The sequence below is a fragment of the Desmodus rotundus genome, chromosome 9 (genome assembly GCF_022682495.2).
Source record: "Desmodus rotundus isolate HL8 chromosome 9, HLdesRot8A.1, whole genome shotgun sequence".
Taxonomy (NCBI): Eukaryota; Metazoa; Chordata; class Mammalia; order Chiroptera; family Phyllostomidae; genus Desmodus; species Desmodus rotundus.
This window is the reverse complement of record NC_071395.1, coordinates 37,840,583-37,858,313: the sequence shown is the minus strand read 5'-3', so window position 1 is coordinate 37,858,313 and position 17,731 is coordinate 37,840,583. Positions and strand designations below refer to the sequence as shown.

Genomic DNA, 17,731 nt, shown 5'->3' with positions numbered 1-17,731 from the left:
GGGAAGGCCAAGGTCACTGCCTTCACCACTGCTTCAAGAGGTGTAACCAGTGTCATCTCCTCATTTGCAGCTCTGTGTTCAGAAGTTAAGGATATTAATAGAAGACTCCGACCAAAACTGTAAGTCACTCCCCTCCATAGAGCTGTGCACGTGTTCCTATTGAGATGCATGGGACTTTCTCGTCAGTAATTAGGTAGGGTAGCTCAAGGCGCGGTGTCTGTCCCGACAGGCGTAGAGCGACCCTGCTAGTCTTGTGTGCCTGCACGCACTCTTGTTGTAAATGCGTTCTGTTGAGGGGTTCCGGCCAGTGACAGCACCTGCCTGGCTACAGGGGGCCAGGCTTCTAAGGCCCGAGTGTCTTGACTACTCATTTTCAATCCTGATTTTTTTATTTAAATTTTTTTAGAGATTTTGTTACCTTTTTTTAAAAAAGATTTTATTTATTTTTAGAGAGGGGAACGGAGAAAGAGGGAGAGAAAGATCCATGTGTGGTTGCCTCGCCCTGCTGGGGACCTGGCCCGCAACCCAGGCATGTGCCCTAGACTGGGAATCGAACAGGCAGCCCTTTGGTTCTCAGGCTAGCACTCAATCCGCTGAGCCACACCGGGCAGGGCCAGATTCTTTTAGAGCAGGGCTGGCCAGCAAGTCTTCAGCTGTGCAATCACATAGTCTCTGCTGTTACAGCTTGAAAGCAGACTAATTGACATGTAAGTAACAGGCATGGTCGTATGCTAGTTTGACTTCATTTACAGAACAGGCTTAGGACTAGACATGGCCTAGGGGCTGCAGCTTACCACCCCTGTTTAGATGATCTTATACTGGGGCTGTCCCGGGGGTGGACAGTGACCCCTGGTATATGAGGTCCTTGAGGGGCCTTTGGAGCCTGGGACTTCTCTGTCAGCTCTCCTGGTGTGGACCAGGCAAGTAGGTGGGTGTCATGTTCATTGCCACACTTAGAAAGTGTTGGTGACCACGTTGGATGACAGTAGAGGCTAACGGTACCGAGTGGGTAGGGAGGTCTTCCTTCTTGCGTTGTGTCCTGAGTCCTGGCTCTCCCACTGCACCCTTCAGAACACCCTTGGAGTCTGCAGTGCCACCCAGGACAAAGGCCAGCAGTGAGACACATTGCCGGGGTGCCTCGGTGGTCAGGGCTAGGCTGTAGGTTGTCTGCAGATTCAGCCTCCCTCTCTGTGTCGGGCCCTAAGCCTTTTACAATGTATCTGAGTTGAACCATGTCTCGCTGTCTCCTCAGTGAAGTACCTGGGGCTGTTGGCCATGTCCAAGATCCTAAGGACGCACCCCAAGTCTGTGCAGGCCCACAAAGACCTTGTTCTGCAGTGTCTGGACGACAAGGACGAGTCCATCCGACTGCGGGCCCTCGACCTCCTGTATGGAATGGTGTGTGCCCCTTTTGGGTGGTGCCTGTCGCTGCTCCCTGTCCCCTCGATTGGACCCTCTCTCATCAGGCCTTCCCATAGGTGTCCAAGAAAAACCTAATGGAGATTGTCAAGAAGCTGATGACCCATGTGGACAAGGCTGAGGGCACGACCTACCGGGACGAACTGCTCACAAAGATCATTGACATCTGTAGCCAGTCCAACTACCAACACATCACCAACTTTGAGTGGTGCGTCCCTACTCATAGCCCAGGGGACACAGGAGCCAGGTTCATGGTGGGCATGTCTCAATGGCTGCCTCCCACAGGTACATCAGCATCCTGGTGGAGCTGACCCGGCTGGAAGGCACCCGCCATGGACACCTCATTGCTGCACAGATGCTGGACGTGGCCATCCGAGTAAAGGCCATCCGCAGATTCGCTGTGTCGCAGATGTCTGTGCTGCTGGACAGCGCTCACCTTGTGGCCAGTAGCACCCAGCGCAATGGGATCTGTGAGGTGCTCTACGCCGCTGCCTGGATCTGCGGGGAGTTCTCTGAGTGAGTGGGCTCAGGGGCTCCTGGGGCCTGTGCTCCCAAGAGGAAAGGACGAGGGAACATGTTTGGCAGACCTGTGCCCTCCCTGGCACCTGCCATACCAAAGCCTATTCTGCAAACCTGGGCTCCTCGTCACAGAGCACTCCAGCTCTGGACTGGCAGCATCTCTGCTGCTTTCTCATTGGGAAAAAGCCTCTGTTAAGTCCCGTGACCCACGTACCACCCATTCTCACAGGTATAGGGTCTTTTCCCAGATTTCCTTCCTGTCCTTGTTCATTACAAGTTGTCCATCGCCAGATTATTGCTGAACAGTGCCCTTCCCTTTTTCCTCTTAACTCTTTTCCATTCACCTACTCTGTGATTGCCATGTTGTTGCCATGGTTTTTTCCCTTAAATCTCCTCCCTCAGCCTCCAATGCTATGTGGGGTTGGCAGTGGTCCACCCCTTTAGCTGAGTGCCTGACCCCTCTTCTTGGCTAACCTGGCCTCCCTTCCTTCAGGCACCTGCAGGAGCCCCACCAGACTCTGGAGGCTATGCTGCGGCCCAAGGTTACTACCCTGCCAGGCCACATCCAGGCTGTGTATGTGCAGAACGTGGTGAAACTATATGCATCCATCCTCCAGCAGAAGGAGCGGGACTCAGATGCTGAGGCAGCCCAGGAGCTCACCCGGTTCATGGTGGAGCGACTGCCCCAGTTTGTGCAGAGTGCAGATTTGGAGGTCCAGGAGCGGGTATGCACCAGCCGGCAGAACCTCTGGGGTGGGTGGGGGCGGGGGGAGTGCACAGGTGAAGCCCAGTGAGGGCAGTGAGGAGCTTGTGGACAAATAGCCGATTTGAGAGTGTCGACAGCAGACGTGGGGTCATGGGCTGCACAGTGCTGCTGGGCACAGCCTCTTCAGGGCAGTTGTCTGGGAGGATGGTGCTCTTTTCGTGACCCCCGCATCTTGTTCATGGGCCTATTTTTGTCCCCTGCTCCCCTCTGCTGAAGGAGTTGGGAGCCAGGGCTAGTTCCTTTCTGGCTGGATCCCTCCACAGCTTAAGGCTTCTTACGGAGCCTTGCAGATGTCCTCTGCAGGGTTCCAGCCAAAATCAGTGGGGTGTCCCTTCCCTGGACTGGGCTCTCGCATGGTCTAAGTGATGCCTTGCAGTTGCCAGGCAGCCTTTAGAACCCTGTGGTCTTTAACTCATTTATCACTCCTCCATGGCCCCCACAGGCATCCTGCATCTTGCAGCTGGTTAAGCACATCCAGAAGCTTCAGGCCAAGGAGGTGCCAGTAGCAGAAGAAGTGGGCGCTCTCTTTGCTGGGGAGCTGAACCCAGTGGCTCCCAAGGCCCAGAAGAAGGTTCCGGTCCCCGAAGGGTGAGCCATGCAGCCCATCAGAGGACACAGAGCTGGGGCCAGGGTTCATGGCCCCAAGACGGGCTGTGGGAGCAGTAATGCACCCTGGACCTGAGTATGGGAAGGAGGAAGGGCCTCCTGTGCCTTAGACCCCCATGGACTAGATGGACCCCCGTCACATAGACCATCCGGGTGCTCACCAGTTCTTGTGGGGTCCTGTTGACCCCGTCCTCGGTGCCAAGCTCAAGAAGTGGGTCTGCTGGCAGCTCTCACCCACAAACCTCGGGAGCAGTGGGAGCCTGTATGGGGGCCCCAGAATATGGGAAGGGCCATGAGGGGTAACCCAGACTCCAGGGACCCCTGAAGTTGGCCTGTCTTCTATGACCCTTGCCTCAAGGGTTCTAGTATTGGGCACACAGGCTGCAGCCAATGTGTGACCTCGTTGTACCTTGCAGCCTGGATCTGGACGCCTGGATCAACGAGCCCCCCTCAGATAGTGAGTCTGAGGATGAGATGCCCAAGGCCATCTTCCATGACGAGGAGCAGCGCCACGCCAAGCAGCAGCCCCCCAAGGCTGATGAGGAGGAACTGGCCCGGGTGAGTGCCACAGCTCCGGGGCGGGTGGTCTGCTTAGAGTAGGCTCTGGCCCCCGAGCTCATGAAGCCGTACATGGTCCTGCTGGATCCAGGCGGTGTCCCACTGACCTCCATGAAGTGCTGCTTCAGCCCTTGATACCAGAGTTGAGTTTTGTTGAAATGAGAAGCTTCTCTTGAAGTTTCCCTAGAGAGACCCATGGGGGCCTGATCTGGTGCCCAGAACCCTGTAGGTGCACTCCGCACACTTCTGTCAGCGCCGTGGCCTCCTGAAGACAGGACTCTGGAACAGCATGTAGGGTTCACACCTCGCAGGAAAGTACAGAGATGCTGTATTCCTCTGGCTTCCCACCCCACGTCTGGCTCCTCCCTTGATGAAGTTGGGCATACCATCCCTCTCCCCAGGAGCTTCTCTGCTCTACTTTCGGACTGTCCTGGATCTTTCAGGCTAAGCCTTCGGGTAGTGTGAACTGGCTTTTGTCTTGGCTGTGCCCTGGAGTTGAGGGGCCTCCTCACTTGAGACCCCATCCTTCAAGTGGAAATTGTGGTCCCCACCTCCTGTGATTATTGCCACCTTCTGCCTGTCCCCACACTTGCTATTTCCCACTGCCCACCTCAGTATTCCTGTCAGTCAGGTGCCCATAGTGAGAATACTGAGAAGCCCTAGCTTGCACTTGGAGCGTGGAGCATGGAGGTGACCTGCACCTGGAAAGGAATGAGGGCTTATACTCCACATGTTCACTGACGTTGAATTTTGTCCCCACAGCGTCGAGAAGCCCGGAAGCAGGAACAGGCCAACAACCCCTTCTACATCAAAAGTTCCCCATCCCCTCAAAAGGTGAGGCCTGCCCAGAACATCCTCCAAGAGTACCCACCAGCCCAGTGGGATCCAGCCCATTCGCAGCTGGATCAGGAGACATCATCTGCAGGGCAGTGACTGCGTCTCCATAGATCCACATGGCAGGGCTGAGGGCGTATCCAAACACTGGGGCCCGGGAGAAAGCCATTCACTCACGTGGTGTTGGAGGTCAGGCTGCTCTGACTTGCAGGCAGAGAAGCTGCAGGAGTGGCATCTTTAGGCAGGTGGGGACTGCACACGAGGGAACGCTCTGCCTAGCAAGAACATCCTACATCTTGGTGTCCCCTGCCGTCATTGGTGGTAGCCTTCACCCAGTGGACCCCCAGTGGAAGGCGCTTTGGGCGTCCCACAGGAGATATGGCGGGCACTTGAGTGCTTCCCTTCTTGGGATTGGTGGGTTCCTTGGTGACTGCGTGGCCTTCTGAGGGGCCCACAGACCCTTCCCCATTGGGCATTTGTTTTGTCTTCCTTTTTGACCCACCATCAGGGACACATCTGCCATCTCACTGAGCTTTCTCACCTTTTCCGTTTCTGACTTGGAAAAAAAGAATTCAGAGGGGGGAACGTCGTGGAAGTTTTGTGGCTGACCTGTACTTGTCCCTCTGGAGGCTGTCTTCCAGGAGGACCCTTTGCTTCCCTGTGTTGTCAGCATGCCTTTCGCTGGCCAGTGTCCCCTCTTCAGGTGTCAGCGTCCATCCTGCTCAGTACTGTTTTGCTGTTTGCTTCTTTAGCGGTACCAGGATGCACCGGGTGTGGAGCACATACCTGTGGTGCAGATCGACCTCTCAGTGCCCCTAAAGGTTCCAGGCAAGTGTCTGCAGTTTAGGGACAGGGAGGCCCCCTGGTGATGGGATGGCAGGGAGACCTGGAGCCCACTTCCTGACTGTCATTCAGAAAGCCCTTACCCTCATCTAGGTGGCTCAAGGGACAGTGCCCATGTGTCCCTTCATCCTCTAGTGCAGACAGTGTGTGGAGTGTTCTCCCCATGAGCCCCAGACTGCCTGCTCCTGGCTCTGGGGCCAGAGGCAGGTGGGGCTGAGTGCCGTGTCCATCCCTGCAGGGCTGCCCACATCAGAGCAGTACGTGAAGCTGGAGGAGGAGCGGCGGCACCAGCAGAGGCTTGAGAAGGACAGGCGGAAGAAGAAAAGGAAGGAGAAGAAGGGCAAGCCACGGCGCCATAGCTCACTGCACACAGAGAGCGACGAGGACATTGCCCCAGCCCAGCAGGTGGACATTATCACTGAGGAGATGCCTGAGGTCAGTCTTTTCACCCTACACGGCTCCCTACCATCGCCATGTGACCCAGCCAGTGAGGACCACACTTGAGTAGAATTTGTCATTGCCTCTCTTTCTGGCTTGGGAAGGCTGAAAGCTATTGTTGTCCTATGACCAAGGCTGCAGGCCAGGGAATGTTACGGTGTAAGAGCACATGTGTGTCATCCCTTCCCCCTCCCCTTCCTGCACTTCCACTCTCTTTCCCGTGGCCTGAGAGTGCGGGCACATCCCAACCTTTCAAGCCAATCAGACACACTCATGGGTGTGGATCTGGGCATTCATTTCTGAGAAGGAAGTTCGGGGGCTCTGTTAGGCTCAAGCTCAGGGTCTCACAGGCTGGACAAACTAGACACCAAGTCCCTTTCTTCCCTCAGAATGCTCTGCCCAGTGATGAGGACGACAAAGACCCCAATGACCCTTACAGAGCCCTGGACATCGACTTGGATAAGTGAGTGCAGGGCTGGGGTTGGGTAGCTGCCCTGCAGGGCTAGACTCAGGCCTAGGCTTTCCTGGTGTTTCTGTTCCTCACTGTCCTCCTCCATCCTTTGCCTTTTTTTATACGACCTGTGTGGACGAAAGGGGAGGCAGAGGGTTCATCCTCCAGGCCTCGACACAGGCCACGAGTATGCTTGGTGGCAGGTGTCATGTGTGGGAGGACAGGCCTGGCTCCTCCTGTGACCTCCCCCCGCCCCGGCGCCCCCAGACCCTTAGCTGACAGCGAGAAGCTTCCTGTTCAGAAACATAGAAATGCTGACACCTCCAAGTCCCCTGAGAAAGAGGACATGCCTGTCACAGAAAAGAAAAGCAAGAAACCCAAAAAGAAAGAGAAGAAGCACAAAGAAAGAGACCGGGAGAGAAGGAAGGAGAAAGAGCGGAAGGTGAGGCTCGCCTGCAAGTCTCGTCCTCCTCCTCCCTCCCCGAGGTGCAGATGGGTGACAACAGGAGACAGAGCAGGCACCCCCGAGTTTAGCAGCAATGACTTGTCACAGCCTGTCATTATTTAAGACAGGGATGTCACACTCATTTTCAGCGGGGGGCCACATCAGCCTTCCTGTGCCTTCAAAGGGCCGAATGTAATTTTAGGACTGTGTAAATGTAACTACTCCTTAACAGTTAAGGGAGAGCTCGGTGCTGCCCCTGGGTAGAAACAAGGTGCTGGGCCTGATTCGGCCCGCGGGCCTTGTGTTTGCCACCTGTGATGTGGGGGGAAGTGAACTCTTGCCAGCCTTCAGAGGTGGAACACCCAGACATTTTTGTGGTTGTGTGTGTGTTTACCTGTATGGTCCTGGGCCTGCTGGGGGCCACCCCGCAGGCTCCACCCCAGATTTCTTGGGGCTCACCCTGCTGCCTTGGCCCAGACCTGTCTCTCTCTGGTTTCAGGGAGAGGACTTAGACTTCTGGCTGTCCACCACACCACCACCTGCGGCTGCAGCTGCCCCAGCCCCACCCACGGTAAGGCCCTGGCGGGTGCACTGTGCTAACCCCACAAGATCCTCAGCTGGACGGGTGCGTTTTGTGGCCTTGGCAGAGCTGCCTTCCCAAGGAGTGCAGGGATACCCCTCTAGGTACTGCCCACCCCTGCCCTTCCCCTCTATCACCCATCGGACCCTCCTGGCCTCTGAGGCCCCAGTGATGGACCTTCACGCAGGCGAGCCAGGTTTGGGCAGGCTCCCATGACCCATGTCTTGCCTGGGCATTGGCCATAGCAATATGGGAGTGGCTGGGCATCGAGCCTTCAACACAGAGCGAGCAGCAGCCTTGAGTAGTGGCTTTGTGAAAGTCAATGAGGTCTGGCACCTCTGGGGGCTTGTGCAGTGACCCCAGTCAGTGCCAGCTGGTCTCAGACCAGGCCTCCTCTCCCGTCTGTCGGCCATTCGCACTTCCTGGTGGCCACACACCTGTGTGCTTGGCAGAACATCTGGCGTACAAGAGACCAGGTGGAGGAAGCCCAGGGCTTGTCCCTCACAGAGTATCCCAGCACACGGGCAGATCAGCGCACAGGGGTGGAGGACACCTGTCCCAGGCCCTGGCTATACCCTTCCCCCTTCCCCATATCCCTGAGCCTCCACCACCGGGTTCCCTGGAGGAAGAGCCAAGGGTGAATGCAGTCACAACCGCTCCTGAGGAAGAGCACGAGGAACCCAAGAGACGGGAACAAGATGAGGAAGAGGAGGAGCGAGACCCTGAGAAGGTGAGGGTTCCTGCCTGGTCATCCTCATGGGGGTGGGTGCTGTACCCACACTGAGGGCTGTGAGGAGAGAGCCCAGGTCCGGGGAGGAGGATGGTCACCTGCTGCCCAAATCCTTCCAGTGGGGGCTGACAGCTTTCTGACGGTGGTCTCCTGTCACTGTGCTTATGGGGTTTTGGTTCTCATGACAGCTTTATTGACTTACGTCTTACACCACGAGGCTCACCCTTTTAGAGTTCACTGGTTGGTAGTACATTCCCAGAGTTGTGCAGCCATCTAATTCTAGAAGATTTCATCGCACACCCCACACCCCACCCCCGCCACCAAAAAAAACCTGTCTCCATCAGCAGTCAACCCCACCCCCACCCCCTGACAACCACGAATCTACCTCCTGTCTCTAATTTGCCTGTTCTGGACGTACATGGAATCCCACTCTGTGTGGCCTCTTGTGTCCAGCTTCTCACTGAGCACCATGTGTTCAAGGTCCATGCACGATGAGTGTCAGTGCTCCGCTCCTTTTCGTTGCCCGGTAATAATAGTCCAGTATGCGGATGGATCCCATTGTGTTTCTCCTTTCCTTTGCTGAAGTGCTTTTGGGTTGTTTCTGCTTCTTGGCTGTTGTGACGAATCCTGCCTCTGTGAACAGGTGTGTTCAGGTTTCTGTGTGGACATAGGTTCTCAGCTCTCAGGTGTGTTCTGAGGAGTTTCCTGTTTGCTGGGCCATCGTGTGTGAATTCTCATTCTTTTCCCCCGTGTGTTTTTACCCAAGTCAGCAGCAACTGTCCAGCACTGAGTTTCCAGGTTCCTACCTCAGCCGGACTTGTCCATTCCCCGTGGGCCCTGGGGGATTGCTGGCCCATCCACCCTAATGTGTGACCCTTACCTGGGCACACTCACTCCCTGTGTCTTCAGTCACTGGACGCATGGGGAGGGCATTGCCAGAGAAGTTTGGAATTGACCCTAACTTCTGCCTTCAGAAACCTGCCAAGCATAAGAAAAAGAAGCATAAGAAGGAGGAGAAACCCAAAGATAAGAAGAAATCCAAAAAGAAGCCTCCTGTGAATGATGGGGTAGAGGAGCCCCTGGAGAATGGCGCGCTCAATGAGGAGCCTCTCCCGGTGAGGGGTACTTCACTTGCCTCCCATTGGCCATGGTCTAGACGCGGGAAGACTGAGCCAAGTCTAGGGGCCAGCTGTGGCAGCAGTGGGACCCGAAGTGGTGGGCTGGTGGCCTCTGGGGCTTGACTGTAGGTTTCAAGGGGAGGACGTCTCTCTGGCCATTCTGGTGTCAGAAGCCCTTCAGACAACACAAGTTGTCTGAGGGACTCCTGGCCCAGCCCCCCTACAGTCTGACAGTATTTTAACCCAGAGCGCTGGGCACTTTCAGACAGACCTTTGTGAGCAGCGCTCTGAGGCTCTGATGACCCAAAGCTAAATTGTTTTTCTTTGTTCCCAGCCCATGTCCAGCTACTGCCTCCTGGCTGAGAATTCCTATGTTAAAATGGTGAGCTACGCAGGTGTCGCAGAGGTGCTGGTGGGTGGCTTGGTGTCCCTTTGTATGGAAGGGGGTGGTGGCTACTCCATGGGGGTGTGAGCAGCTCTGACTGTGCATCCCCCATTGGCAGCCTTTCTGGCAAAGAACCCCACACACCACGTGTATGACGGCAAGGCTGACTTACCATGAGCGAGGCCAGGGGCAGATGGGTTGGCAGATCGCAGGTTCTCGAGAAAGGGCAGGAATAATAGCTAAATACTGTAGAGAAAAGGGAGACAACGTTTTCAAGGAGGACTGGGAGGCATTCATTTCTTCATTTCCTTTGCCTGCAAAATGGGTGTTGTGCTCCCTTGGGTCCCTGTGCTGGCTCAAAATGGGTCCCACGAGCCCCTACCATGACTGCTGACCCCGACCTTGCTCTGCAGACGTATGATATCCAGGGTAGCCTGCAGAAAGACAGCCAGGTCACCGTGTTTATTGTGCTGGAGAACCAGAGCAACAGCTTCCTGAAGAGCATGGAGCTCAACGTGCTAGACTCGCTCAACACCAAACTGGCCCGGCCAGAGGGCTCCTCTGTCCACGATGGTGTCCCCGTGCCTTTCCAGCTGCCCCCAGGTGCGCAGCAGCTGGTGTCCAGGGCTCAGTGGAGCCTGGGCATTCCCTCGGGTTTGAGTTCCTTCTTGTCACACCTCCTTCCTTCATTCCTAGGCGTGCCCACTTACCTGCTTTTGGGGGGCTGGCTGGGTCCCTCCTGGGACTGTTTGGCACTGCTTCTCAGGCCAGCCTACCCGCTCCCCCTCTTTCTTTCTCTCTCCCACTCTCCCCTCTCTCTCCCTCACCAGGCATCTCCAACGAAGCCCAGTTCGTGTTCACCATTCAGAGCATTGTCATGGCCCAGAAACTCAAGGGGACCCTGTCCTTTATTGCTAAGGTACGTAGGGCCTGAGGTAGCAGAGAGGCCTGCACCCTCCCACCCCCACCACTCTGAGCACACCCAGAACCCAGGGCTGGTTGTCCAGAGAGCAAGTGAGGCCCTGGATGGGAGCTGCTCCCAAAACACCTGGATGTACCTGAGCTCGAAGGCCCTGCCCCACTCCCTAACCCTGCTTCCAAGCTAAAGGCTCGGCCCCACTCCCATGCACCCTGCTCCGGAGCTTTCAGGTCTGGTTCCTGCACCCCTCTCACCCTGTACCCAAACTCGCAGGCCAGGCCCGCCTCCCCACTCACTGCGTGCCCAAGCTCAAGGTCCAGCCCCTCCTCCCACTCACCCTGTACCCTGCTCCCACAGAACGATGAAGGCTCCACTCATGAGAAGCTGGACTTCAAGTTGCACTTCAGCTGTACCTCATACTTGATCACGACTCCATGCTACAGGTGCACAAGTTCGCCTGCCTTCCCTTTTGCCCTCACCACCTGGGTTCTATGGGGAAGCCACAGTGGGCCCGCCCTGCTTTACTACTGTGTGAGGCGCTCCGTGCAGTCATTGCAGAAAGACCTCTGACCTAAGGTGTGAAAGGGCACGAGTGCTGGGCGACCAGCTTGTAGGTAGTGCAGAAAGTCCAGCTTCTCTGTCAAGTTGGCAGCTCAGGCCACATAACAAACAACACAGGCCAAGCAGCTCGAACAGCAGACAGTGGTTCTCTCTCAGCCTTGGGGGCTGGAATCCGAGATCAGGGTGTTGGCAGGGCTGGTTTCTCCTGAAGCACCTGTCCTTGTCGTATAGACGCTGTCTCCTCCATGTCCTCACATGGTCGTTCTTCTGTGTGTCCCTCAGTCCTGATCCCTTTTTATTAGGACCCAGTTATGTTGTATCAGGGCTCATCCTAGTGACTTCATTCTAATCACTGTTTTAAAGACCCCTGTCTCCCAATATAGTCACATTCTGAGGTCCCTGGGTTCAGGGCTTCAACATAGAAATTTGGGGGGGGGCGGGGTGCAGAGTTCAGCCTGTGATGTGTTATAAGACCCGTGGAGACCTCCCAAGTCGCAGGCACACAGGATGGGTCCCACCCCAGGGCTGGAAACTTTGTCTGCCTTGATGCTGGGGAGCCTGCCTGTGGTCAGCCTCCCGTCCTTTGTCTTTTCCCACAGCGATGCCTTTGCCAAGTTGCTGGAGTCTGGGGACCTAAGCATGAGTTCAATCAAGGTTGATGGCATTAATATGTCCTTCCAGAACCTTCTGGCAAAGATCTGTTTTTACCATCATTTTTCTGGTAAGGGATTTGATGGGACCTGTTGGCAGCACAGCCTTTGCTCACACGTGGTTCTCCCTCTGCTGCCCCCGGGGCCACGTGGGCCTCACGCCTGCCTGCTCTGTTGCAGTTGTGGAGCGTGTGGACTCCTGCGCCTCCCTGTACAGCCGATCCATCCAGGGCCACCACATCTGCCTCCTGGTGAAGAAGGTGAGCCGCATGAAGGCAGCCTTCCCGCCCCTTGCCACCACGCCCCTCACGCCACCGTGTCTCCTCCCTGCAGTCCTTGCAGATTCTCCTATGCAACACGTGGCTGAGATCAGGCTGTGAGTGCTCTGCCCAAACTCAGTGCAGCGCTCAGCACAGAGGCCGTGCTTGTGAGAACCACTGGCCTTGCGTTTTTTGTGTCTGCTTTGGGCATCCCGGCACTCATGGCCTCATCACATAGGGTGGGGAGCCTCCCCCGTTCCTGCATTTCCTAGAAGAGGTTGTAATTCGTGTGTTTTTTCCTTACGTGCTTTGCATATTCTACCAGGGAAATCATCCAGGCCTTACGGTTTTCTTTTTGGAGAGGTTTCCTTTTACTTACAAGTTCACTTTCTTTAGTAGTCACAGGATTCTTGATTTCTCGACTTCCCCTCAGGTGAGTGTTGATAGTTTGTGGTTTTTAAGGAACTAGTTTGTTTCACCAAACGTGGGCAGAGTCATTTGTGTTTCTCTTGTTCTCGGGATGTCTGAGTGTCAGTAACGATAACCTTCCTTCATTCCTGATGTTAGTTGTTTGTGTCTGCTCTCATTTTTTTTGTTGTTATCATAGAGTTTATCAATTTTATTAATCTTCTGAAAAAATAACATAAAAATTTTGGGTGGACCCTGGCAGGTGTGGCTTAGTCGGCCTGCAAACGCAAAGGTCACTGATTAGATTCCCAGTCAGGGCACATGCCTGGGTTGCAGGCCAGGCCCCCAGTTGGGGTGTGTGAGAGGCAACTGATTGAGGTGTCTCTCACATTGTCGATGCTTCTCTCCCTCTCTTTCTCCCTCCTTCCCCCTTCTCTAAAAATAAATGAAATCTTTAAAATAACACTTTCAGGTGGAACATGGACACCTCACCGCCCTGTCAGTCCCTTGACCCTCCTGTTGTGTGCGCAGTTTGTGTCGCACTTGAACACATGGAAGATGCCATCACATCATGGTACACCTTCTGTTTTCAGTCGTCCCCAAATTTCCGGGGCCTGGAGAGCAGAGGGTCTGCTGTGCCCACCCACATTTACCATTTCTGTTCTTTTGTTCTTAATGTTTGCATTTTCTTCTGGCTCCGTCCTTTCTGTCTGAAGAACTTTACTTAGCAGTTCTTTTAGGACAGGTCTGTTGGCTACAGAATCTCTCAGTTGTCCTTCATCTGCTTTGTTTTGTTTTTTAAGATTTTTATTTATTTTTAGAGTGAGAGGAAAGAAGGAAGAGAGGGAGAAAAACATCGATGTGTGGTTGCCTCTTGTGTGCCCCCCCTACTGGGGACCTGGTCTGCAACCCAGGCATGTGCCCTAACTGGGAATCGAACTAGCGACCTTTTGGTTTGCAGGCTGGCGCTCAATCCACTGAGCCACACCAGCCAGGGCAAGGTTATTCTTTATTTCATCATTCCTCAGAGCTACTTTGGCTGTATTTACCATTCTGGCTTTGATAGTCCTTTCTTAGTACAGTGCTCCTTGATTTACAATGGGTTACATCCCGAAAAACCCCTCATAAATCGAAAATGCATTTGATACACTTAACCCAACAAATATCAGAATTCACCCAGCCTGCCTTAAAGGTGTGCAGAACACAAGATCCAGAAAACACTAGAACCAATACGGCATGCTGCGGAGTGTGTGTTCACCCTCGTGACCACCGGGCTACAGGAAGGAGCCCAGCATCACATGAGAGGCTGTACTGCACATCACTAGCCAGGAAAATGTCCCAGTTAAAATTCAGAGTTCGGTTTCTATTGCACACGAATTGCTTATGCACCATCTTAAAGTGCAAAAATCATAAATCAGAGACTGGCTGTACTTTAAAAATAGGCCATTTCCATTTGATATCTTTGGTTTCTGATAAGTCTGCACTCTCTCTGTACCTTTATTCTTTGTATAGGAAGTGCAACTATCTTTCTGGCTGTTCTCCAGGTTTTCCTTGTCTCTGGTTTCCAGCAGTTTATGTTGTTTCTGGGCATCGATGTCTTTGGATTTGTCTGTTTGAATTTGGTGATTCTTTGCATTTATTTATTTGCAAAATTTGGGGAGTTTTGGTATTATTAAGTACTCTTTCGGTGCTGCATTCTTTATCCTCTCCTGGGAGCCTAAAGACCTGAACCCTGACCTTCTGTTGCTGTTCTCCAAGTCTCTGCGGCTCTGCCCGCCCCATCCCTGTCTGTCTGAGACTGGGGTCTGCTATCTGCTCAGACTGGATGAGTCTTTCTGGTAACCTGCTGTCAGGCTCACTGACTTCTTTCCTTTGTGTGTCCATTCTGGTGGTGAGCCCATCCAGTGCGCTTTTGATTTTGGTTATCCTATTTTGGGTCATCAGTTTCCATTAGGGGTTCCTTTAAAGCTTCCATTTCTTTGTTAAGATGATGTTTTCTCTTTGTTTCAAGAGTGTTGTGATTGCTTCTGGGAGATTCTCATAGCAGCTGCTGCACTGCCTTTGTCAGATCGGTCTGACGCCTGCCTTATGTCAGCGTGGGTGTCTGTCAATGGTCTTTCCCAGACAGCTGAGCTGCCCTGGCCTTTGTATGCTGAGTAATTTGGGGCTGTATCCTGGACATTTTGAATATGCTGAGACTCTGGGCCTTGTTGTAATCATGGGAAGAATGTTAATGCATAGGCTCTGGCTACAGGATTCCTACTTCCAACGTCCATCAGTTTTTACCACCTTTGTTCTCCACAGTGTGGAGCTGCCTCGCATGCCCCACGTGGGGGGGCCAGGACTGGGCAGCACTCCGTCCTCAGGGTCTGGAGTGCTGGCCCATGAGGGCAAGGGTCCCAGGTGCTCAGCTCAAGGCAGACCCTTGGTTCATGAACAGCATTTCAGGTCACCTTCCCCAAGCTCCTCCCCAGAATCGTTCAGACTTTGGGTGTTCCTCCTGGGGTTCCCAACCATAAAGTGGTCACCCCACTCTGTCAGGCTCTTCCCAGCCACTTCGGGGTTCTCCTGATTCCAGTCATGGGCCCCCACCCACCACTGCTGGCCTCAGTCCAGGTTCCATTTGCTATCTACCTGGGACCCCCCCTTGTTCTGATTTTGAAAGCGCCCACACGTCAAACAGTGTTTGGAAAAATCAGAACTACAGGACGTGTAGTTGTGAGGCAAGACTTCCGTGTAGTTTTCAACATACCGAGCAGCATCTCTCCTTTCTCAGGGTGAGAAGTCTGTGTCCGTAGATGGGAAGTGCAGCGACGCCACTCTGCTCAGCAGCCTGCTGGAGGAGGTGAAGGCCACGTTGGCGAAGTGCTGAGTGTCACTGCTGAGACCGCCACGGAGAGGACAGGAAGGAGAGACAGATTCCAGTGCTAGTTTCTCCTCTGTCGCATGTACTTATCCAACCTGGCATTAATTTAAGTTCACTGTCGTCACTGGTTAGACACTGAGGTCATATGTTCATTGATTTCTCCTGTCATCTTTTTTACTTTGATTCTTCTGCCTCTCTTTGGGGAGAAACCCATTCCAGTCCCCAAACCATCAGTGACTCCTGTAGCCGGAGCCAACTGCACACGGCTGCAGGAGCTGCCCAAGGAGTGAGCATGACCACTGCCCAGGCCAGGACCTGTGGGCCCAGATGATGGGTGTTCAGTGGACAAGATGGGGGTGTGTCCTGCTTCTGTGAAGTCATCCAGTCCCACAAGTCCCCATATGGGACCTAGGGGGCTGAGAAAAGGGCTGGATGCTCCCCACAGAACATTGCCCTTTACCCTTCACAGCCAGTCAGTTCTGTCTCCCCAGGACACATGGTGGGAAAAGGGTCATGCAGGCCATTGTCCATTGGATTCTGTGTCCCATTGCTGTGATCGTATGCCAGGTGGGGAATGGTGGTGGACACCGAGGCTCCGGTAGGGAGCTAGAGCAAGGGAGGGGATTCAGTCAGGACCCCTAACAGAGCAGAGCCTGGACCTTACTGGTTTTCATGGTTGTCTGTTCAGTAGAACACGTCTTGGTTGACGCTTGGGGTGAGTGGTGGAGTGCTACAATTCCAGGTCCCCCCTCTTGTCACCGAAAGCTCCACAGGGTTTGTCCTTACATCATGCCCACAGCTGCCGGGAGGTCCCAGTCCTGAGTCCCATGGACGCTGTGGTGAAGCACATGCGTCCTGGGGAGGCTGGGTCCCTGATGTGTCTCATGGGCAGGTGAGGGCACTCCAGCCCACCCTGGTGGGGTTTGCCTCAGAAATGATGGTCCTCAATGACGTTTTTACTTTCCTTTTGATGAAAACTGTCACTTTAGCATGTAATCTATTGCAGAATCCTGTGCAGTGATTCTAGAATCTCAAAATTGTATGATGTGTTATATAAGAATTTGCTATCAACATTCCCGTGTAAAGGAGACATATCACGCTGCTGTCATGATTTTGTGTCAAGATGATCCAATAAACTTGCAAAACATATTTACCTGTTGGGTCTCCTGCCAGTGGCAGCATGCATCCTGGCCAAGGGCATTGCCCCACAGCCCGAGGTGGGACAGTCACATGGCCAATGTCTTTGGACATCCCTGAGCTACTCGGGGTCAGGTCATATGGGGACTGTGGGGCAACCCTCATGCAGGTTGCAGCATGCCGCAAAGCCCTGTCCCCCAACCTGGCCACTGAGCATCCTTTCAGGAGCTGACACAATCCCCATGCCACCTAGGCCCCTGGGCTCATGGAGTGATGGGGCCCCATAGGGTCCAACAGCGACACACACTGGCCATCACACCCCTGCCCTGGACTGCACTGGTACGGGGGTTGAGTGGTGGGAGTAGATTCTAGAAGGGAGGCAATGCTGGTGTGTGAATTCACATGTCCATTGCCTTTTCTGACACTGCATGGACGGATAACTCAACCTGGTCAGTCTGGGTCAGTGGACAGAAAGCCCAAATCAGCTCCAACTTGAATTCCCAAGGGTGGAAGGGTGACGAGCACGGGCACAAACCAGCCCCACACTAAACCCTGCTTGGGGCACCAACGGGGAGAAAAGCCTCGGCAGCCCTGCCTTCTACCACTGTCCGCCAGCAGACTTTCCCCCCGTTAGTGGGATAAAGTGGTTCATGCAACATACCAACCCCTTGCCAGCCCCTCGGGCTGGAAAAGGCCAAGGTCAAGATGGCAGAAACAACCACAGGGTGACCAGGATCATGGCCATCAGCCATCCCTGCTCCCAGCATGCACCCCTGCAAAAGGTGCTTTTTGAAGACATCCCATGACTCAGCTATATGTCAGTCTATCCAAATGTCACCTGAGTCTTTCTCATGCCGTTTGGTCTAAACCCTGCCAAATAGCGAAACCTCAGTAGGAAGCCAGCCCTGAGGGGTCCATCAGCACTCCTGTGACTCCCCCCACCAAACACATATACCCAGCCCCATGCAAGAGCAAGAGGGAGCTGGAGAAAAATCAGGGGAGTGGCCACCAGGCTGAGAAAGGAGTGCCAGGCTAGGGACAAGACGGGCACAAAAGGTGCCGTGGGCAGCACTCCCAAGCCGCTCCCTTGTCTTGAACTGCTGTCCAGCCTGAATCAGAAGCCACTTGGAGTGATTTCAGCAGTGCTATAGGGGTCCTTGGGCTGAGATTCAGCTCTATGTGATCTGGTGAGCTGAGCCCCAGGACACACAAGCCAAGCTGGCCTTGTTTGACTAGAA

The 17,731-nt window shown here is 54.2% G+C and overlaps 1 protein-coding gene and 1 long non-coding RNA gene across 7 annotated transcripts in view; one reads left to right on the top strand and one right to left on the bottom strand.

The window, feature by feature from the left end:
- The window catches only part of AP3D1 (adaptor related protein complex 3 subunit delta 1), a 41,590-nt gene extending 25,085 nt beyond the window's left edge, over positions 1–16,505 (top strand). For all 4 annotated transcript variants that reach the window (XM_024568627.3, XM_024568632.3, XM_024568629.3 and 1 more), the window contains 22 exons: positions 71–119; positions 1,253–1,398; positions 1,479–1,627; positions 1,705–1,935; positions 2,432–2,663; positions 3,147–3,292; positions 3,727–3,868; positions 4,631–4,702; positions 5,455–5,530; positions 5,784–5,980; positions 6,373–6,446; positions 6,702–6,876; positions 7,379–7,450; positions 8,061–8,189; positions 9,164–9,304; positions 9,642–9,689; positions 10,106–10,295; positions 10,523–10,611; positions 10,969–11,054; positions 11,772–11,893; positions 12,003–12,082; positions 15,267–16,505. In XM_024568627.3, the coding sequence (XP_024424395.1) occupies positions 71–119; positions 1,253–1,398; positions 1,479–1,627; positions 1,705–1,935; positions 2,432–2,663; positions 3,147–3,292; positions 3,727–3,868; positions 4,631–4,702; positions 5,455–5,530; positions 5,784–5,980; positions 6,373–6,446; positions 6,702–6,876; positions 7,379–7,450; positions 8,061–8,189; positions 9,164–9,304; positions 9,642–9,689; positions 10,106–10,295; positions 10,523–10,611; positions 10,969–11,054; positions 11,772–11,893; positions 12,003–12,082; positions 15,267–15,362 (2,742 nt within the window). In that variant the 3' untranslated portion in view covers positions 15,363–16,505. The remainder of the gene's footprint in view (positions 1–70; positions 120–1,252; positions 1,399–1,478; positions 1,628–1,704; positions 1,936–2,431; positions 2,664–3,146; positions 3,293–3,726; positions 3,869–4,630; positions 4,703–5,454; positions 5,531–5,783; positions 5,981–6,372; positions 6,447–6,701; positions 6,877–7,378; positions 7,451–8,060; positions 8,190–9,163; positions 9,305–9,641; positions 9,690–10,105; positions 10,296–10,522; positions 10,612–10,968; positions 11,055–11,771; positions 11,894–12,002; positions 12,083–15,266) is intronic.
- LOC123480570 (uncharacterized) lies at positions 8,586–15,322 on the bottom strand. Of its 3 annotated transcripts, none has more exons than XR_006656631.2 (3): positions 15,243–15,322; positions 9,865–9,938; positions 8,586–9,167 (listed from the first exon to the last, which is right to left on the bottom strand). It is a non-coding gene; the product is annotated as an uncharacterized lncRNA (long non-coding RNA). The 3 variants fall into 3 exon arrangements; XR_006656629.2 differs by lacking the exon at positions 15,243–15,322 and adding an exon at positions 10,949–11,084; XR_006656630.2 differs by lacking the exon at positions 15,243–15,322 and adding an exon at positions 10,751–10,961.
- Positions 16,506–17,731: the final 1,226 nt, after the last annotated feature.